Source organism: Pelophylax lessonae (assembly GCF_965119305.1).
Source record: "Pelophylax lessonae genome assembly, chromosome: 5".
In the NCBI taxonomy this organism is placed as follows: domain Eukaryota; kingdom Metazoa; phylum Chordata; class Amphibia; order Anura; family Ranidae; genus Pelophylax; species Pelophylax lessonae.
In genome coordinates, this window is record NC_138772.1 from 17890558 (window position 1) to 17914233 (window position 23676).

At 44.6% G+C, this 23676-nt stretch overlaps 1 protein-coding gene across 1 annotated transcript in view; it reads left to right on the forward strand.

The window, feature by feature from the left end:
• WNT3A (Wnt family member 3A) overlaps positions 1-23676 on the forward strand; it is a 189636-nt gene that overhangs the window by 149030 nt on the left and 16930 nt on the right. Inside the window, exon 2 of the mRNA XM_082257715.1 lies at positions 4891-5132. Coding sequence (XP_082113841.1) covers positions 4891-5132 — 242 coding nt within the window. The remainder of the gene's footprint in view (positions 1-4890; positions 5133-23676) is intronic.

Sequence of the window (23676 nt, forward strand, 5' to 3'; positions counted from 1 at the left end):
AAGGAAGTGTAAGCGGGGGATGGGAGGACCCGGCTGTGAACAGCTGGAAGCAGCAAGTCAGGTCGGGTCAGAGCAGTCTGGAGAAGCATGGAAATTTCTTCAATTATACAGCAAGCTGCGGCCTGTACAATTAAATCAATTTGTTCTCTTCATGACTGAAACTGCGCTCTGCAAAATCACAGAGATTTATTAATGAATGTGACTCATCAGTCAAGTCTGCCATTCTCCAACACTGAGATCTCCCGGAATTCCCGGCTCTGCTCCTGCACACCTGTTTTGGCTGCCCTTGCCCTCCTGGGTGTATTCCAGATCTCTCTCTTACATGCTTAATAATAAAAAATAACATAAAGCTCCAGAAGGGATGGTGGGAACCCCTCATAATGGGCACAGCAGGTGTACAGACCCGGGAACTCAGCACAGGGATGGTGGAAACCTTTCATAATGGGCACAGCAGAGGGTACAGACCCGGGAACTCAGCACAGGGATGGTGGGAAACTGCCATTCCACTCCCTGACAGCAAGGTGTGAGGTTGCTGGTTCCTTAGCTCGTGTGCTTCCAGAAGCCAGGGGGCTAGAATTGCTTCTCTGCCCCAGGAAGGATGCTGGATTCTAGGGAGGACCCCGGCGGGGCCCCCTGGATAGGCCTGAGACTAGGCCTCAATCTATGGAAGACATTGAGCTTGGTCCAAGGAGAGATGAATCCCTGTCTACCTTTAGACGGAGGATTGTGGATAAACTAGCACGGATTGAGAAAGAGGAGGAGAAATTGGCAGCTTTAAAAGCTGAATTTAAAAAGAAAAGGCTGTTTTGTGCCAAACTCTACAGCAAGAAGAGACCGGCTCTGAGGCCTGAATTGTAGGTTTTGGAGCAAGCTTTGAGGAAGCAGAAAGAGCTGGTGAGCTCTCTGAAGGAAAGCAGCGGAGCATTTAAGGAGAAATACAGGAATGAGGAACGTTTCATCCGTATAAGGAGAAGATCCGTTTCCAGCATGGAGACTGACCCAGTCAGTGAGGAGATACAGAGTCAGCAGAGAGTGAGAAAGTGGGCCCGGAGGATGAGTCCAGCTCTTCAACACCTCAGACATCTGCTGAGCCCCCAATGGTGGAAGCCTCTGTCTCCCTCCCTCTTCACCAGCAATATGGAACATCTGAGTAGGAGGTTGAGGGGAGTACTACTGGCATGTTGGAGTTCATCACTGCGCTGGAATCCCCTCTGGATGGAAGAAAGTTTCATTTTTCTGCGGATTCCTCAGATGAGGAGATGGATACCGTTCCTCGCCCTGTGAAAGAGAGACCTGTGGAGAAAGGAAGATTCACCATAAAGTCTAAAACAACCAGGAGGAAGCTTGATCCCACCATCAGCCATGACACAGCAGACGTAACACAGCTAGCAGGTACAGTGTGTGTAAAAGTGGTGATGTGAACTTTAATGATGACAATGTGCTTGCTGAGGGTTGTGGTGCTATGGGCTGTCAGCCCACACCCATAGACAATGTGCAGCATGCAGTGCAACCTGAAACACCTGCTGAAAAAAAAATTTAAATGCAATTGGTGGGAAAACTGAAAATAGCTTTGAGCTTTTGGTTGAAGAGTCTGCAGAGAGGAGCACCACAGACATTACAGAGGCTTTTCCTGATCCAGATAAAGCTGTTGTTCCTGAGCATGGTGGAGGAGATGCTGGGAGCAGTAGTGCTACAACTGTTTGGGATTCTGCAGTAGACAAAACTGTGATTAAACCCAGGAAAGCAGCTGAGTGCTCAGAGCAGGGGGAGGGGGTGGGTCTTTTCTCTGCTGCTCCAAAGACTGCAAGGGTTGTTTCAGGCTCCTTGTCAGCAGGTGTGGCTGTGTCTAAAGACAATGCTGTAATTACTGGTGGTGTTTCTGGGAGGAAAACATATGCTGGTGCTGCTGCTGCTTTAGGATCTGGGAGGGGGGTGCAAGCAGGGAAGGAGCATGGAAATGTTTTATCTTCCTCATTATTTAAAAGGAGGAATGTTGTGCAGCTACGATGGGAGGGTGAGGGTATCCCACAATATAGGAGAGCTGTGGTGGATAAGATTCTGCAGATGGGTTTTAGACCCGCAGATATCTTCGCCCTGATCAGTCCGACCGTCTCTTATGAGTATGATTTGTCCTTTATCCGTCCGGAGTCTTTGGATATATTTTGGGGAAAATATGAACATGTGTGTAGGAGCCTGCCGGACTGGAAAGGGCTTATCCCCAAGGTTGTGTTACGCCAGCCACTCATTAAAATGGTGACAATTCTTGTTTGCAATGAATCTTTACCACAAGGGGATTTATCTGTATGGCTGAGGAGATATGGAGACATCCTGAGCCCCTTGCAGAAAATTATGGATGATTGGGGAATATAGACAGGGGGGATGGTCTGTGCAGCTAAAACTGAGAGTAGTTGACAATGTCATCCAGCATCTGCCATCCTCAGCTTTCCTGGGGAGGGACAGGCCGACCATATTCTATCCAGGCCAGCCAAAGCTGTGTAATAAATGTGGGGATAAAGGGCACTTTGCATCCTCCTGTCCAGTGATGAAATGCTCTCTGTGTCAGGATTTAGGGCATTTGGCAAAGGAGTGCAATATTTTAAGGTGCAACTTGTGCAATGCGCTGGGGCATCCTTATAGTCAGTGTCCTGAGGCAATGCATAACCAGCCTGAGCTCATGGAGGATGTTCGGAGCTCAGCAGCTAGGGTGCCTGCGAATCCCTCTGAGTCTGTGCCACTGCCCAATGTGCCTGTGTCTTCCCAGTCTATGGTGCCCCAGTCTGTGCGTTTGCCTAGTGTGCCTGTGTCTTCCCAGTCTGTGGTGCCCCAGTCTGTGCCAATTCCTAGTGTGTCAGTGTCTTCCAAACCTGTGGCGCCCCAGTCTGTTCCTTTTTGCCTAGTGTGTCAGTGTCTTCCCAGTCTGTATGTCAGGTATCAGTTACCGAGAATGTGTCCAATCCTTCTGTGTCTATGTCCTCCAAAATTGCAGAGGCGGCAAAAGGTGCTGATGCAGGGGCATCAAGTGCAGTGCCAGTCCCACCCCCTCAACATTTCAGGACTTCTATTGGGGACCAAGAGATGCAGAGGAGTGGGGAAAATGGTGAAGAGGCTGGCCTGGTGGCAGATAAGGTAAGGGAGAGTGGGGGTGAAGGGGAGGGTAAGAGTGGGGAAACTGTTATTTCCAGTTTGTCCAAGGATGATGTGGAATGGTTGGAGGAGAAGAGGAGGAAGGGCAAAATAAGGAAAAAAAGTGTTCAGCTACCCACAGTCCTAAGGTTTTGCCTTTGACAAATAAGTTCGGGGTCCTGTCAGATGATGACGATGAATGGGACTCCATGAGTACAGCATCTTCTATGGATGATGAGTCCCAGGGTGCACTGAAGCGCACTGGTTCTCCGGGGAGAGAGAGTAGTCATGCTCAGAAACGGCTGCCTCAATTATCCTCCGTTAAAAGTGGCAACCATTAATGTTGTCAGCTTAAAATCAGTCATAAAATATCATTTTTGATTAAAGGCTACATGCATGGTGACGGTGATGTTTCTTAGTCTGGCTCTCTTGTAGGGTTTATGCTGTGCACAATTTGGTTTATTTATTATGTTCTTGTTTGTTTGTTTTTTGTATTTTTTGGTTTCGTATAGTTATTTTCAATTATTTTGTAAATATGTTATTTCTTAATTAATTTTTTTATGGGTTTATTGTATATAAGTTGTTGTTTGTAAGAATTTTCAATAAACAAAATTAACCCCTCATAATGGACACAGCAGGTGTTCAGGCCCAAGAACTCAGGAAAGGGATGTGGGAAACCCCTCATAATGGGCACCACAGGCTACATATTTCTTACTTTTTCTATTGCTCTCAGCTGGTTGGCCTATGCCTAAAAAATCCCTGTGGGGCCCTCTCTCTTCTGTGGAACCCTTCATAATGAACACAGTGGGTCTAAAGACCCGGGAACTCGGCACAGGGATGGTGGGAACCCCTCATAATGGGCACAGCAGGTGCACAGACCCCAGAACTCAACACAGGGATGGTGCCAACCCTTTATAATGGGCGCAGCCGGTGTAAAGACTTGGGAACTTTGGATAGGGATGGTGCCAACCCTTCGTAATGGGCACAGCAGGTGTAAAGACCTGAGAACTCAGCAAAGGGATGGTGGGAACCCTTCATAACAGGCACAGATGGTGTAAAGACCTGGGAACTCAGGACAGGGATGGTGCCAACCCTTCATAATGGGCTTGGCAGGTGTACAGACCCAGAAATTCAACACAGGGATGATGGAAACCCCTCATAATGAACTCAGTAGGGGTACAGAACCGGGAACTCAGCACAGGGATGGTGGGAACCCCTCATAATGGGCACAGCAGGTGTACAGACCCGGGAGAACACGCCACGCTTTGCTACAGAAAAAGTAGCGAAGCCTCGCATTTGAGTGACTGGGCTGCTCAATGCTTGACACACATTAACATGTAAGAGCTTATTATCCACAACAAGAATTCAGAAGGTATATCCAACACGCTTCGGGGATCACAAATCCCCCTTCAACTGGGCCCCCCTGAAAACACGTTGACTAAATCTTTTGACTCTTCGTTGTGGATAATAAATGTTTACTGGAATTATCTGTGATTTGTAGCGCTCTCATCCTTTATATATAAGCATTAGGTCTTGTTCACACTAGCGGTAGGGGGGCTGTAACACCCTGCAGTTGAGCTGCGCATTTTTTCTTTACTTGCTGAGAATCAAACAGTTAATTGATTAGGATTGGTGAATTCCTGAGCTGTGTTATTTTCTGTAAACCAACCAGATTGTTGGAAAGATAGAGATTAGTGAATCGTTCGTCTTCCTGATTGGATCATCGCTGATGCTATAGGTGACTAATTATCCAATCCTCTCTTCCAGGTCATTAGCCATTGGCCAGCAATACTCTTCCCTGGGGACACAGCCAATCCCGTGTGGCACCATCCCGGGACTTGTAGCAAAGCAGATGCGCTTTTGTCGGAATTACATGGAGATAATGCCCAGTGTGGCGGAGGGGGTGAAGATCGGCATACAGGAATGTCAGCACCAGTTCCGCGGCAGGAGGTGGAATTGTACGACTGTAAACGACAACCTGGCCATCTTTGGACCCGTCTTAGATAAAGGTTGGTGTCCATTTGAGACTCGCTTTAGTGAAGAGCTGAAAAAGGGAAATTATCTCAAAATGCTTGAGGCATGAGCTCTATTCATGGTGTAAGGCAATGGTCTCCAAGCTGTGACCTGGAGGCTGGCCTTTTGCTTGACTTTTTCTGGACCTTGGGGCATTATTTCTCCCACTGACACCAATAATGGGGCACTATTCTTCCCAATGACACTAATAATAGGGCACTATTCCTCCCACTGATACCAATGATGAGGCACTATACCTCCCACTGACACCAATGATGGGGCAGTATTCCTCCCACTGACACCAATGATGGGGCACTATTCCTCCCACTGACACCAATGATGGGGCACTATTCCTCCCACTGACACCAATGATGGGGCACTATTCCTCATACTGATACCAATGATGGGGCACTATTTCTCCCACTGACACCAATGATGGGGCACTATTCCTCCCACTGACACCAATGATGGGACACTATTCCTCCCACTGACACCAATGATGGGACACTATTCCTCCTACTGATACCAATGATGGGGCACTATTTACCCCACTAACACCAATGATGGGCCAGTATCCCCCACTGACACCATGGATGGAGCACTATTATTCCCACTGACACCAATGATGGGACACTATTCCTCCCACTGACACCAATGATGGGACACTATTCCTCCTACTGATACCAATGATGGGGCACTATTTACCCCACTAACACCAATGATGGGCCAGTATCCCCCACTGACACCATGGATGGAGCATTATTATTCCCACTGACACCAATGATGGAGCACTATTCCTTCCACTGACACCAATGATGAGATACTATTCCTCCCACTGACACCAAGAACGGGGCCTTGTTTACTCCCACTGAAACATGAGCTTTATAAAGGTTATGATGTATATCCTGTATTCATTATACGAAGTATGAGCTCTATTCACAGTATGAGCTCTTTTCAGGCAATAAGGTAAGAGCGATATTCTGGCTATGAGATATGAGCTCTAGAAATCTGAGGACTAATAAGCCAATTGTGTATGTGCTATACTTATTATATGAAGTATGAGAACTATTCCCAGTATGAGCTCTGTTCAGACAATGATGTAAGAGCTGTACTCAGGGTATGAGTTGCAGTTCAGCTATGAGGTAATAGCTGTATTCAGTCTATGAGGTATGAGCTGTATTCAGTCTATGAGGTATGAGCTGTATTCAGTCCATGAGGTATGAGCTTTATTCAGTCTATGATGTATTAGCTGTATTCAGTCTATGAGGTATGAGCTGTATTCAGTCTATGAGGTATGAGCTGTATTCAGTCGATGAGGTATGAGCTGTATTCAGTCTATGAGGTATGAGCTGTATTCAGTCTATGAGGTATGAGCCGCATTCAGTCTATGAGGTATGAGCCGCATTCAGTCTATGAGGTATGAGCCACATTCAGTCCATGAGGTATGAGCTGTATTCAGTCGATTAGATATGAGCCGCATTCAGTCTATGAGGTATGAGCCGCATTCAGTCTATGAGGTATGAGCCGCATTCAGTCTATGAGGTATGAGCCGCATTCAGTCTATGAGGTATGAGCCGCATTCAGTCTATGAGGTATGAGCCGTATTCAGTCTATGAGGTATGAGCCGCATTCAGTCTATGAGGTATGAGCCGCATTCAGTCTATGAGGTATGAGCCGTATTCAGTCTATGAGGTATGAGCCACATTCAGTCCATGAGGTATGAGCTGTATTCAGTCGATTAGATATGAGCCGCATTCAGTCTATGAGGTATGAGCCGCATTCAGTCTATGAGGTATGAGCCGCATTCAGTCTATGAGGTATGAGCCGCATTCAGTCTATGAGGTATGAGCCGCATTCAGTCTATGAGGTATGAGCTGTATTCAGTCTATGAGGTATGAGTTGCATTCAGTCTATGAGGTATGAGCTGTATTCAGTCTATGAGGTATGAGCTGTATTCAGTCGATGAGGTATGAGCTGTATACAGTCTATGAGGTATGAGCTGTATTCAGTCTATGAGGTATGAGCCGTATTCTGTCTATGATGTATGAGCCCTGTTTAGGGTATGAGCTCTAGCCTGGCTGTATTCATACTGTTAGATATGAGCTCTAAAGGAATTTAGCTTTTTTAGGGCTATGAGGAATGAGGTTTCATCCTGGAACTTTAAATCTCATCAGCTGAAGCGCTTCTTGCGCCCTCTCCCTTTGCATAAGGTCGTGTGAACCTCCTACACCCCCAATGCCTGAAACATGTCAGTAGAAAACGTTTGCTCGCAATGTTGGTTGCCTCTTTCTCTCTGGCTCTGATTATGGTGTGCTGAGGATTATGGGAAGTTAATAAGAAGACAGATTTGGGGTAATTATGTAAGCAGCACAATTCATTTAATGATTTTTAAATGAAGAGATAACAGGAAGAACCGGTCTGATTGGATTGAGGCGGCTGTGTCAGAGGTCAGGCTGCTTGTTTACATGCGAACGTCGCGCAACTCTGTAGCTTTTCTACTTTCTATATTTTTACATATATAATAATATAATCAAATAAATGTATAAAATATAACAAACAGGAGCATCTGACTCCGCCCACTGCAAGCCTAAGGCCAATGATGGCGGTAGACTTTCATTGAAGGCGGATGTGCCTTCCTAGTCAGGAGTAATGTGCACCCTCCATGTGGCTTTTCATGAAACAGATGGACAGTAGGGAACCTCCATGGGGTATCTGGCATAAAGACAAGTGCCCCCTCTAGTGGTTATAATTCACTACATGAAACATATTTGTGAAAATATAACAACACAGCAAGCAAGGGAAAATTATAAATGTTGAAGAGAAATTGCTGGTCAAATATTTTAAAGAGGAAGTAAACTCTTCCTTTTTTTTAATTTTTTTTATTTTCTTCCCTGCAAAATAAATGCAAAATGTGCTAGTATGCATCACATACTAGCACATTATGTGACACTTACCTCCAAACGAAGGCCTCGTCGTCCCCGCTGGCAACCGCATCCATCTTCTCCTGTCTTCCTTCCTGGTCTGTGGACTCCGGCTATGCTACTGGCCGGGAGCTGCACGACGTCACGCGCGGCACAGAGCTCTGAAGAAACGGCATGGGCGGCCGTTCCTTCAGAGCGCATGCGCGATGACGTCATCGGCTGCATGCAATGTAAATATCTCCTAAACGGTGCAAGTTTAGGAGATATTTACAGCACCTATAGGTAAGGGTTCCCTATAGGTAAAAGTGATCAGAGTGGGTTTACAACCGCTTAAACAAGTATTGGACCGTGAACATGTTACACACTCAAAAAAACTTTATCACACTACACTGGGTGCTTGTGGTATGCCCTTTCCTTCCCTTCTTACACGTGCTATCAATTCCCAGCTGTCAAAATGACAGCCGGGATTTGCCGTGTAAATAATACAGCTGTAGTCGCTGATGCCAATAAAAACAGACTGTCTGACACATGGTTATTAACCACTTCTGGACCGGAAGGATTTTCCCCCCTTAATGACCAGGCCATATTTTGCGATTCGGCACTGAGTTACTTTAACGGACAATTGTGCGGTCGTGCGACGCTGTACCCAAATAAAATTGACGTCCTTTTTTTCCCACAAATAGAGCTTTCTTTTGGTGGCATTTGATCACCTGTGCGATTTTTATTTTTTGCGCTATAAACAAAAAAATAGCGACAATTCTAAAAAAATATATATATTTTTTTCACATTCTGCTATATAACATTCCCAAAAAAAATGTAAAAATCAAAATTTTTTAACATTTTAGGCCAATTTGTTTTCTGCTACATATTTTCAGTAAAAAAAAAAATTGCAATAAACATATTGTGATTGTTTTGCGCAAAAGTTATCGCGTCTACAAACTACGGGAAAGATTTATGTCATTTTTATTGTTTTTTTTACTAGTAATGGCAGCGATCTGCAATAATTTTTAGCAGGACTGCAACATTGAGGCGGACAGATCGGACCCCTAACTGACATTTTTGACACTTTTGGGGGGACCGGTGACATTACTACAGTAATCAGTGCTAAAAATATGCACTGTTACTGTAATAATGACATTGGCAGGGAAGGGGTTAACGTTGTGGGTGATCAAGGGGTTAAATGTGAGCCTAGGGGAGTGATTCTCACTGTAGGGGGCGTGGCTTCTGTAATGATCATAGAGACTTGTGATCCTATTTAGAAGGATCACAGGCGCTCTGTGATCATTCCAGGGAGAAGAACGGTCAGCTGTGTTTATAAAAGCTAGCCGTTCTTCTCTCTCAGCGGGGAACAATCATGGGTGTCAGGCGGCAATCGTAGCCACCTGACCCATGCATCAGCTTCCCCGCTGCCGAGTGGGGGCAGGAGTGCGCCGGTGGCGGCATGCGCTCACCCTCTAGCTGCCTGCAAGCGACCAACGTAGACCTATGGCGATTTGCGCAGCAGAGCCACATTGCCACAGTAAATAGGTGGCGGTCGGTCGGGAACTGGTTAAAGGGTTCCCTATAGTTAAAAGTGATCAGAGTGGGTTTACAACCACTTTAACAAATATTGGACCTTGAACATGTTACACACTCAAAAAACTTTATCACACTACACTGGATGCTTATAGTATGACTTTCCTTCCCTTCTTACATTCACTATCAATTCCCACCTGTCAAAATGACAGCAAGGAGTTGCTGTGTAATTAATATAGCTGCAGTTGCTGCTGCTAATAAAAACAGACTGTCTGACACGTTATTAAATATGATTGTTATAGATATGATGGTGATAGAGAGATACAAAATAAGGTTGTTTGTAAACATTGTTCATACAGGAGATAGAGAGATACAAAGTACCATTAGTAATAAACATTGTTCAGACTGGCAATAGAGAGATACAAAGTAACATTATTTATAAACATTTTTCATACAAGAGATAGAGAGATACAAATGAATATTGTTTATGAACATTGATCAGACAGGAGATGGAGAGATACAAATTAACATTCCGTATAAACACTGGTCAGGCAGGAGAAAGATACAAAGTAACATTATTTATTAACATTGTTCATACAACAGATAGAGAGATACAAAGGAACATTGTTTATAAACATTAATCAGGCATGAGATAGAGAGATACAAAGTATCATTGATAATAAACATTGTTCATACAAGAGATAGAGAGATATAAATTAATATTGTTTATGAACATTGATCAGACAGGAGATAGAGTGATACAAAGGAACATTGTTTATAAACATTTTGCAGACAGGAATAGAGAGATACAAAATAACATTCCTTATATACACTGGTCAGGCAGGAGATAGATACATAGTAGCATTATTTATAAACATTGTTCATACAACAGATAGAGAGATACAAAGGAACATTGTTTATAAACATTGATCAGACAGGAGATAGAGCGATACAGAGTAACATTATTCATAAACATTTTTCATACAAGAGATAGAGAGATACAAATGAATATTGTTTATGACCATTGATCAGACAGGAGATGGAGAGATACAAATTAACATTCCGAATAAACACTGGTCAGGCAAGAGAAAGATACAAAGTAACATTGTTTATAAACACTGTTCATACAACAGATAGAGAGATACAAAGGAACATTGTTTGTAAACACTAATAAGGCAGGAGATAGAGAGATACAAAGTATCATTGTTAATAAACATTGTTCAGAATGGCAATAGAGATTTACAAAGGAACGTTGTTTATAAACATTAATCAGACAGGAAATAAAGAGATACAAAGTATCATTGATAATAAACATTGTTCAGACTGGCAATAGAGAGATACAAAGTATCATTGATAATAAACATTGTTCAGACTGGCAATAGAGAGATACAAAGTAACATTGTTTATAGACATTGTTCAGATCGATAGAGAGTGTGAAGTGAGCTAGTGACAAACTCAAAAAGGCAACAATATACCTGGATAGAACATATATACAGGAAGGTTTTTTGTGGGATTTTTCCGGTGCCATAAAAACGATGAAACCAAAAAATGTTTATATAAATAACACATTTTATTAATATATCATTACAATTTGTTTACAAAGAACTAAGATAAAATCAGCAATGTGTCTCTTTAGTTTGATCCCAGAGGATATTTTCAAAAAATCAGTGATGGTGCGCCACTTTGAGCTTAGCTTCCTCAGGGGATTTAATAGGTAATCACCAACTGGATCTCCCAATATCTCCAACCAGGGGCCACCAAAGTGATACAGAGGACACAAGGGGTGCCGTGCAGCCGCAGAGGGCACACTGAGACAAAAAACCACGTTGCTAAAGTTAAACTAACCAAGGGTGCCAAACTGAAACATCAAAAAGCCAGAGAAAGAAGTTGTATAGTTAAGTGATCACCCTTGGGATACTAGCCATTGTTCAGATAGAGATAGAAAGATGCAAAGTAGTATTGTTTATAAACATTGTTCAGACAGGAGATAGATACAAACAGTGCAGGGACAAAGTCACCCAGAGCCCAGGGTGAACATGCCAAACTGCACCCCCTCCCCAAGATTTATAAGCATTATGTGTCAGCAAACCCCCTCCCCCCCCCCCAAAAAAAAAATTGTCCCTAATCTGTATGATTACCCCCTAAAAAAACTCCACCTCCTCCCTGTACAAATCACACCCCCTGTTGAAATCCAACCCTCTCAGTACAAATCTTTCCCCCCTCCATCCTCAAAACCCCGCAGCACAAATGCCCCCCATCCCCCCTTCTAGCACAAACAGCCCTCAATCATCCCTGCTAGTATAAGTCCCCCCCCCCCCAAAAAAAAAATTCCCCTAACACAAATCCCCTCCCACCCCCCTCACAACACAAATGCCCCTGAATCATCACTTCTAGCTCACACACCCCAAATTTCCCTTCCCAGAGCAATTATTTTCCCCTGCTGCCCTCCAAATTCCTCCTCCCAACACAAATCCCTTCCCCCTCAATCTAATCATGGTGCCCCCCCCCTCCCCATCCCCTTACATGATACCATAGTGCCCAGGGCAACTGCCCCTCCTGCCAGCCCCCTGGATACAAAGTAATAATATTTATAAAAGTTGTTCATACAAGAGATAGAGCGATACAAAGAAACATTGTTTATAAATATTGATCAGACAGGAGAAAGATACAAAGTAACATTATTTATTAACATTGTTCATACATCTAGAGAGATACAAAGTAACATTATTTATAAACATTGATCAGACAGGAGAAAGATACAAAAGTAACATTAATTATAAACATTTTTCATACAAGAGATAGAGAGATACAAATAAATATTGTTTATGAACATATATCAGACAGGAGATGGAGAGATACAAAATAATATTCCTTATAAACATTTATCAGACAGGAGATAGAGAGATACAAATGAACATTGTTTATAAACATTGATCAGACAGGAGATAGAGAGATACAAATGAACATTGTTTATTAACATTGATCAGACAGGAGATAGAGAGATACAAATGAACATTGTTTATAAACATTGATCAGACATGAGATAGAGAGATACAGATTAACATTGTTTATAAACATTGATCAGACAGGAGATAGAGAGATACAAATGAACATTGTTTATAAACATTGATCAGACAGGAGATAGAGAGATACAGATTAACATTGTTTATAAACATTGATCAGACAGGAGATAGAGAGATACAAATGAATATTGTTTATAAACATTGATCAGACAGGAGATAGAGAGATACAAATGAACATTGTTTATAAACATTGATCAGACAGGAGATAGAGAGATACAAAGTAACATTGTTAGGGCTCATATAGGTTAAGTTCATCCTGGGGAACATGTGCCAATGCAAAAAATGATTCTAAAAGAAATGTCATGCTGCTGAGAGCAGTGATTTTTTTTCAACTGTAACATTTACAAAGGGAAAAACATTTAAATTGCCAGTAATGACATCTCCCCCTAGATTTTTTATTTTTTTTTTTTAAGAAAAATGGCACAAAGGTCTCCCAAAATACATATAAGACCCCTAAGGATTTGTTATATATTGTGGGGGACATGTGGGGGTCTACCATATCCCTAATGTAAGCATGCAGCCTTTCTGGGCAGTAAGGGGGGGGGGCAAGTGTAACCCCCCTCTCCTGAACCATAGCGGTCCACTTGCCCTAAACATGGCGGGGTGGCGAGTGTAAGCCCTCTCTTCTGAACCATAGCAGTCCACATGCTCTCAACATGGCGGGGGGGTTGTCTTGCCAGAGGTGATTATCTCCTGGCAAAGCATTTTGCCCCCATGTTGCTGAGGACAGGGGCTTCATCCCCACAACCCTTACCCAGTGGTTGTGGGGGTGGCTTTTTGGAATCTGGAAGCCCCCTTTACTTAATATCCCAGCCAATCTCCACCCACATGAATGAGAAGGAGGAGTACACAGTACCCCTACTCATTCACACACACACAAAATGTATCTAGCAATAAAGAAACCCAAATGTTTTACAAATCCTTTGTTAAAAAATAAAAATAGTAGTAGATGCATTGTCAATCACAATGCCTGCCGCTGCCAACTTGCTGCCAACAAACCCAACTACTTGCCGCATGTGACCGATCCCCGAATGAGGGCTCCCTGCACTGTCATCGGCTATACAAAGGAAGGGCGGGGATAGTGGTGACATGTGACCAATGATGTAATCCACTGTTTTCTTACATGACCAGGGATTCCCCAGCCATGTAAGTGAATGGGTTGGGTGATGTCAGTGGTTGATAAAGACGCAGCGGCTGTGCAAGCATCCCCTGCTTCCTTAGCAACCATTGACAGCTGTCATGCTTTTCAACGCCGAACGCCCTAAATATTCAATACTGACATCCAAACAGCCAGCACTTGGTCCAAACTAATATTCATATTAAACACTAAACTCATCATCCCTAATAGCCAGCTTAGACTGTAAGCTCCTTGGGGGCAGGGACGGATGTGAATACACAATATGTAAATCGCTGTGTATACAGTATGTGTACAAATTGAAAACCTTCTTATAGAATTGTTCATTCCCTGGTTATCTTTGGCTTTAATACTTTCTGAGTCGCATAGTCGCTGAATAAGCAGGTAGCAAGTGTTTTCGGAACTCCTTATTTGCCTACTAAACAGCGGTGGCTGGTGCTCCATGGGCCGGGGGGGGGGGGGGCGCAACCGCACCATACACCCCCCCTGGCCACACCAGGCCGCACACCATACCCCCCCAAGACCACAGCAGGACCCCTCCTCGGCTCACTAACCCTGCCTGGACATCTGGACATGTGCAGCAGCAGCAGCAAACGACGGCGGTGGCAGCGGCGGCTTCTTCCCCCTTAGTCTTCTGCGTCACCTCCTTCCTCCTCCATGCCCAATGGCATGGCTTCTCCTTTCGGCCAATTGGGAAACGGGTCTTGGGACACACTTCCTGATTGGCCAGGAGGAGGATCCGTGTGCCAATAGTGAATATTCATTCGCTATTGTCACACAACTGGGTGGACTCGGGCGCAGTGATCTGCGCCCCCAGCCCACCCTTTTTTTAGCCTATTGGAGCCTCTGGCTCTAATCACATGGTTGAAAAAAAAAAAAGCCCCATTGAACTCCATACATCCGGCGCCCTGCATGTAGATTAGGGGGCCGGATGTATGGATGGGGGGACGACGCCCCTGCGCCCCCAATGCACCAGCCGCCACTGCTACTAAAGCCACTAGAATAGCATTTTTTACAGCGAGGTGGCAACCAATGTATTTCTCTCATTACAGGTCCTCTTTGAGGCAGCCAGGTAGGCCAGTATAGAATGTATGTGCGACCAGCGTGCGTCTTTATCCGCTTGTACATCGCACAGGAACCCTCATCCCTTCCTGGAACAATCCAGACATGAGCCGGAAACTCCTTCTCCTATAATTTAATGGCGAGCTGATGCCTGAACTTGTCTGCCATAAAAACGGAACCCTGGGAAAGGAGCAGAAGATACGACGACAGAAAGAGGAAGCGCTGTATTATGATGAATGTTTCACTGCAACAATGTATTTATTTATTACACAGCACTGACAGTTCACTGCAACAGTCTCTGGACTTCCAGTCTAAGCTCCCTACATGGGCATCCGCAAGGGGGGGCAAGTGCCCCCCCCCCCCTGGAAATTTCCTGGCCTGCTCTAAAGGGGGATCTATGGGGACCCTGGCCTGCCCTAAAGGGGATCTATGGGGATCCTGGCCTGCTTTAAAGGGGGTCATATTGGCTATATATATATATATATATATATATATATATATATATATATATATATTCTTTGCAGGGAGTGCCTGGGGTTCCTGGTGATGCAGGGAAACCTGGTAGCATGGGGAATATAGGTGAAAAGGTAAGACTAGAGAGGGTTCTATGGGGACCCTGCTCTAAAGGGGATCTATGAGAGACCCTGGCCTGGCCTGCTCTAAAGGGGGAGCTATTGGGGCGAAAAGGGGCAGAGCATGGGTGACCTTAAAATGATGCCCCCCCTGAAAAAATTTCTGCGGACGCCCATGGGTCCCTATTATACTAGGGCCAATTTAGACAGAAGTCAATGAATCTACCTGCTTGCTTTCCTCAGTCTCCCCCCCCCCAGTGATCCGACTATACATTGTAACTTTGGAGCAAGTCACAAGGTGAGAGGCTGCAGCAGGGGCTGATGTGTGTCAGGCATTTGTGAACACGGCCAAGAACCGGCAACCTAAGTCCAAGAAGTTGATGGTGACCATGGATGATGCCTGAACAAAGATGCCTGAACAAAGATGGTTCGTCCTTCTGAGAAAAGCAGATAAAGTAATTGTCGGGGAGGGAACTGTGACCTCTTTTAGAGCCAGTTCACACCACATGCGGTCTAGTGCGTTTTTTGTCTGCATCAAAAATTGTACTGGAACATGATAAAACACTTAAAAAACGCACCGGAACGCACCAAAAATGCAGTGAAACATTCATATCTTTTTTAAGGTGAAAATAGAGGGGGGGGGGTAATGCACCGGGACGCATCAAAAGGGGCAGTTCACACCATAAAAACGCAGTCCAATGCGTTCCGGATGCTCTTCTGCATGCACATTTTTGACGCTTTTTAAATGCGTTCCCATGTTTTTTGATGCGTTTTTGGTGTGTTTTTGACGCAGTCCAGTGCATTATTTTCCCCTTCTTTTTTCTTAACCACTTCTAGACCGGAAGATTTTCCCCCTTAATGACCAGGCCATTTTTTGCCATTCGGCACTGCGTAACTTTAACTGACAATTGCGCGGTCGTGCGACGCTGTACTTAAATAAAATTGATGTCCTTTTTTTCCACACAAATAGAGATTTCTTTTGGTGGTATTTGATCACCTCTGCGCTTTTTATTTTTTGCGCTATAAACAAAAAAAGAGCGACAATTCTGAAAAAGTTTACTTTCTGCTATATAACATTCCACAAAAAAAAAAAAAAAAAAAATTAAAAATCTGTGTTTTTTTCATCATTTTAGTCCAATTTGTATTCTGCTACATATTTTTGGTAAAAAAAAAATCCCATTAAGCGTATTTTGATTGATTTGCGCAAAAGTTATCACGTCTACAAATTAGGAGAAAGATTTATGTAATTTTTATTTATTTATTTTTACTAGTAATGGCGGCGATCTGCAATTTTTAGCAGAACTGCGACATTTCGGCGGACAGATCGAACCCCTAACTGACATTTTTGACACTTTTGGGGGGACCAGTGACATTACCACAGTAATCAGTGCTATAAGTATGCACTGTCACTGTACTGATGACACTGGCAGGGAAGGGGATAACCCAGGGGCGCTCAAAGGGTTAAATGTGAGCCTAGGGAGTGTTTTCTAACTGTGAGGGGGAGGGGCTTATGGTATCAACACAGAGACCTGTGTTTCTAAATAGGAGGAACACAGGAGCTCTGCATTGATTCCTGAGAGAACAACGGTCTGCTGTGTTTGCAACAGCAGACCTCCGTTCTCTCTTCATGGGGAGCGATCGTGGGTGCCAGGCAGCAATCGTGTCCGCCGGCTCTGTGCTTTGGCTTCCCCGCTAGCGAGGGGGCGTGCGCGCCTCCAGGATCGCTCCCGTGAACTGCCATACAGGTACGGCAATTTGCGGGAACCTGCCGACCTGCCGCCGTATATAGTCAGCAGCTGGTCGGCAAGTGGTTAAATGTAGGGCCAGTTCACACTATAGAAATGCAGTCCAGATGCTTTTTAGCAAGCACGTTTTTGATGTGTTTTTGATGCGTTCCAGTGCGTTTTTGATGCATTCCAGTGCATCCCCCCCCCCCTTTTTCTTAACCTAAAATAAGGACATGTGTGTTTCAGTGCATTTTTTGTGCGTTTAGGCAGTTCTGTTGCATTTTTGATGCGTTTTAACACGTTCCAGTGCAGAAAAAATGCTGCATATTCTACTTTTCTTTTTGAAATTGGAACGCACTGGAACTGACCACACTGGTGTGAACTATGCCATTGAAAACCATATAACCTACTATCTATGCATTTTCAATACAGAAAAAAACATGCACTGGACTGCATGTGCTGTGAACTGGCCCTTAAGTAAGGACATGAGTGTTCCAGTGTGTTTAGGTGCATTCTGGTGCATTTTACTGCGTTCCAGTACAGTCCAGTGCAGAAAAAATGCAGCATCTTCTACCTTTTTTCCTGGAAAGCACTGGTGTGAACTTCATCATCAGCGGCAAACTGGGCATCATGCAAGGAAGCATCAGCGGCAAGCTGGGCAGCAGATACTGGAGCGTCAGGCTGGGCAGCAGATACCGGAGCGTCAGGCTGGGCAGCAGATACTGGAGCGTCAGGCTGGGCAGCAGATACCGGAGCGTAAGGGTGGGCAGCAGGCACCTGACTGTCAGGATGGGCAGCAGCCTGAAGACCGTCAGAATGGGCAGCAGGCTGAGGACTGCCAGGAGGCCATTAATCATATTCTTCTATCCATGCATTTGTGATGCAGAAAAAAACGCACTGGATTAAATGTGGTGTGAATTGGCCCTAAAGCAGATCTTCACCCCAAAAAGACAATGCGTGTGCACCTGGCTCCTCCCTATCCCACAATTGGATATATACAGTATATTTTAACTGCATTTTTTTTTCGCTGTGCATTTTCTCCTCTCTTGCCTTGCTGAAAATGACGTTGCGCGTACGCGCAAATGTGCCGAAGGGCTCTGCCCAGCTGTCAGAACTCAGCAGAACCATTTGGCACATTGAGGAAGTGTGGGGTTCCTTCTGCAGGCATATGAGGATGGCACAGTCAATAAGGTCCCAGACTTCCGGTATTCTGCGCATGTGCTGATGGCCAGACTCCATCCAGGCCACACTCCCAATGTGTTTCTCCCTACCCACGGGGCTTAAAGGGGTTGTAAACCCTAGTTTTAAAAAAAAAAAAAAAACATCATGCCTATATTTACCTGCTTTGTGCAATTGTTTTGCACAGGGCAGCCCTGATCCTCTTCTTCTGGGGTGACCCTGCTGATGCTCCAGGCCCCTCCTTCTCATCGGGGGCCCCCACAGAAAGACGCTTTCCATGGGGGCATCCTTGCGGGCTCACTCCTGAGTCCCGCTGCTGCGCCCATTGAGACAGACGGCGGGATTCTGCCCGCCTCCTGCTCCCATGTCACTGGATTTGATTGACAGCAATGGCTCCTGCAGCTATCAATATGTCTAATGGGGAGAGAGACAGCAGCTGGAGCCGCTGTGCTTGTGCACTGCACATCGCTGGATCAGGTAAGAAAAAGGGGAGGTCTGGGGCAAGGGGAGGAGGTGGGGGGGGGGGGCGCTGCAGCACAAAAGGTTTTTCACCTAATGCAAAGAATGCATTAAGGTGAAAAATCCTGAGGATTTACAGCCACTTTAAACATGGCAGGTCGAAACGCGTTGGTGGTGTGTGGCTTGGATGGAGTCTAGCAGGAGGCTGCTTTTAATATAGCTATTGATGGGCTTTGAAGAATGTGCAGCACTTGGGATGTCTCCTTTGTTCATGCTTGAATACATTGAGCTGAGACAGGCTCTCCCCCCAACCTGCACTCTTCAGCGTGAGCCACCAGATTTGGATAGACAGGAGCCTGGAGTGCCATCCCCGTTATTTGGTGTCTGATTCACATGCGCAGATGTACCGCAGGGCTCTACTCGGTCAAAAAGCCATGCAGAGGCCTTCAACGCATGTATATGCTGGGCAATTAAAAATATCGGCACCAATGAGGGGCCTATAATTGTTATCATAGGTGTATTTTAAATGATAGAGACAGAATATCAACCAAAAATGGTGGAGGAACCGTTGTTGGCAAGCACAGAGGTGAGACGTTTCTTGAAGTTGGTTACCAGGTTTGCACACATCTAAGGAGGTTTTTTGGTCCACTCTTCCTTATGGACCTTATGGCTCCGTTTTGCTCAGCGGAATCGATCCGCCAGTCTCCGCTGAGCAGGCGGATGACAAGTCCATCTCCGCTTACTTTGCAGAGACAAACCTGCAAATCCCCGCTCTACTCTATGGGAGATCGGATGAAAATGGGCCACCTGTTTGTTTTAATCCAATCTTATCCGATCCTCCAGACGAATGGAAAATAGGGTTTCCATCCGTCTGGATTTCACGGACAGGATCGGATCGGATAGCAGCGGGCGTCAGCGGAGATATCATCGCTGAAGTCCGCTGCTCCATAGGGGTGCATGGAGCATCCGATAAGGCGGACCTGATCGGAAAGCCCGTGTGAAAGGACCCTAACAGTTCTTCTCTAAATCCTTAAGGTTTCTTGGCTGTCGCTTGGCAACTTCGAAGTTTCAGCTCCATTCATAAATTTTCTATAGGATTAAGGTCTGGAGACTGACTAGGCCACTCTATGACCTTAATATGCTTCTTCTTGAACCACTCCTTTGTAGCCTTGGTGGTATTTTTTCCGTCATTGTTATGCTGGAAGACCCATCCATGACCCATCTTCAGTGTTCTGGCTGAAGGAAGAAGGTTCTCATCTAAGGTTTTACAATACATGGCTCCTCAATGCAACAAAGTCAACCTATACCTTTAGCAGAGAAACAGCCCCAGAGCACCATGTTTCCACCTTCGTGCTTGACTGTAGGGATGTTTTTTTTTTTTTTTTCGGGTCGTAGCCAGCAATTTTCTTCCTCCAGACATGGCGAGCCCCCCTCCTCAAGAAGGCCCATGTACAGTCATGCCAATGAACATCTAAATGATTGGGAGAAAGTGCTGTGGTCAGATGAGACCAAAATTTAGCTCTTTGGCATTAACTCGACTCGTTGTGTTTGGAAGAAGAAAAATGCTGACTATGACCCCAAGAACACCATCCCTACAGTCAAACACGAAGGTGGAAACATGGTGCTTTGGGGCTGTTTCTCTGCAAAAGGTATAGGCCGACTTCGTTGCATTGAGGGACCAATGGATGGGGCCATGAAGGTGCAACTAAGTGTGTCCCGCTCTTGCGCATCACGCAACCCTTTAATTTTAATGGGCTGCCCTATGATTGAGAAATGCGGAAAAGTCCCTGAAATTTTTTTCAAAAGTGCTGCTAAAACGCGCATGTTTGCAGATGCATGGAGGAGCCATGTCATTAACAAAGGCCAGCACCAGAGGCGTAACTACAGGGGTTCCAGGGGTTGCAATTGCAACTGGGCCCCATGCTGTGCGGCTCCCCTGTACACTTGGATGGGGGGGGGGGGGCAGCATGTAGAGAAATCACTCCTTTTTTTCTCCTGTAGCTGCAAGAGGAAAATGGAGGAGATTGGTTCCTGTGTATTCTGCCCCCGACACTCCTCCTATCCAGTTCTGCTGTCTCTGGGCCCCTGTGTGCTCCCCTGGTCTCCCCCCCCCCTCTCTCCCACTGTGCTTCCTCCCCTCTCCTGCCGGCTGCTGCAGGGGATGTGTCACAATAGAGAGCCAGGAAGGGGTCGGTAAATATGTAATTTACCAGCTCCTTCCTTTTCTGAATGGACAGAGTCATAGTCAGTGACATTGTAAAAAAATAAAAAATAAAATGATAAAAAAATAATACAATTAAAATACCAAAAAATAAAAACTACTGACACCAGTGGGTGAACTTCCAGGATCGCAAAGGTCACACTTGCGACCGGGCCCTGGCATTCCACCACCGTGGGGAGACCCCAAGATGGCAGGAAGGGGGCCCCACTGCAGAACTTGTGAAAGGGTCCCGTAATAAAGGACCCCGCAACAAGAGTAAAGGGCCCCAGGATCAGTGGGAAGAGCCCCAGGTTTGAAGGGAAGGGCCCCAGGCAGGGCTCCGGGGGGGGGGGGCCTTCATGGTTTCTTGCACTGGGGCCCTGAAGGTTCTAGTTACGCCTCTGGCCAGCACGTTTTCTGTGTGTGTCAGGAAAGTGCGCACGGTTGTGAACCTCGCCTCAAGCTTTTAGCGAGGGTGCTTGAATTCCCCACTGGCGAGACTTTCTTTTTTTTTTTTTAAAGGTTCACAGTTGACTCGGGGGGCCTGAAAATCTTGGGAGGTGCCCCCGAATCCAGGTCACGACCCTCGACCTGAGGAAGAGGAATTGTTGCCATTTAGGATGTGTTAGGGGGTCTCTCCTTTTGATAAAATGCGTGTTTCTCCTTTTCTGCGGGAGGCAATCACACCAGTATATCATTAACTCGCCGCGAAAGGCTCTGTAAAAGGAGATGACGGGAGACCTTAGCCCGCACCCCGCTGGGGTATGCTCCGAGCACAATATCTGGCAGACCATGAGATTAAGCCCCAGAGAAAAGTGAAAATGCCCTGCACGATTCACACGCTCTTTAGATTGTTTTATTAAACCATTTCAATAGGGATTTCCCTTTTGCCCGTCTCCGAGGGCCCTCCAATGCATAGTTCTACGTTGCTATGACTTAGTAGGTCCTGGCTAATCAGTGGCGAGGGCGAATTTCATATAAAATATTTGGGCCTATTGTGGGTTTAATGCGGCGTGACAGTGGCGAGACAAAGGGAGATTCTATTACCCAGCAGGTAATAAGAACCATTTTGCTTTACCGGGGACGAGGATTGTCACTTGCGATCAGACCACTCCAATACAGCCGCACATTCCTTTCTCAGGTGGGCTCGGCCAGCCCCATTGTCACCAAATTTATTTTTTTTTCCTCCCAATTTTCACTTGTCCTCGGTTCTTCAGACCTTTCTTAATGCTTTCCGGGAGTTATTGGATTTTTTTTTATTTTTTTATTTTTTTTTTACAGTTGTGTTTATTAAACATGTTCAGCGTTGTACAACCTGTATTTATGTAGTACCATGTCAAGTTGGGTACTTCAGTTTTTTTTTTTTTTTCTATGATATTATCCTTTATTAAAGAAATCCTGATTGTTATAAAAAAAAAAAAAAACAAAAAACAAAAAAAAAACATGTTTAGCATTATTGGATTTTTAATTTAGGATGTTTCAGGACAGGAGAGAAAAAAAAATACAAGCTCAATTGGAGTCATGTAAGACACAATTGTTACACCATTTGTATGGTCAACCAGTTCAGCCCTCACACCTGTACAAACCTCCTATGGACCAGAGCACAGGACAGGATGCCATGTAAACTAAAAAAAAAAAACATGTTTAGCATTATTGGATTTTTAATTTAGGATATTTCAGGACAGGATGCCATGCAACCTATAAAAAAAAAAAAAATCCAAACTCAATTGGAGTTGTTTAATACACAATTGTTACAACATTTGTATGGTCAACCAGTTCAGCTCTCACATCTGTACAAACCTCCTATGGACCAGAGCACAGGACAGGACAGGATGCCATGTAACCTAAAAAAAAAACATGTTTAGCATTATTAGATTTTTAATTTAGGATGTTTCAGGACAGGATGCCATGCAACCTATAAAAAAAAAAAAAAAAAAATATTCCAAACTCAATTGGAGTTGTGTAAGACACAATTGTTAAAACATTTGTATGGTCAACCTGTTCAGCTCTCACACCTGTACAACCCTCCTATGGACCAGAGCAATTTTTATGTTTCAGCTATGAGTCTTAGCCCACACAGGACAGGACAGGATGCCATGTAACCTAAAAAAGAAAAAAAAAAAAAAACATGTTTAGCATTATTGTATTTTTAATTTAGGATGTTTCAGCACAGGATGCCATGCAAGACACAATTGTTACACCATTTGTATGGTCAACCAGTTCAGCTGTCACGCCTGTACAATCCTCCTATGGACGAGAGCACAGGACAGGATGCCATGTAACCTAAAAAAAAAAAAAAAAAAACATGTTTAGCATTGTTGGATTTTTAATTAAGGATGTTTCAGCACAGGATGCCATGCAACCTATAAAAAAAAAAAAAACTCAATTGGAGTTGTGTAAGACACAATTGTTACAACATTTGTATGGTCAACCTATTCAGCTCTCACACCTGTACAATCCTCCTATGGACCAGAGCACAGGACAGGATGCCATGTAACCTAAAAAAAATAAAAAAACATGTTTAGCATTATTGGATTTCTAATTTAGGATGTTTCAGGACAGGATGCCATGCAACCTATAAAAAAAAAATTCCAAACTCAATTGGAGTAGTGTAAGACACAATTGTTACACCATTTGTATGGTCAACCAGTTCAGCTCTCACCCCTGTACAAACCTCCTATGGACCA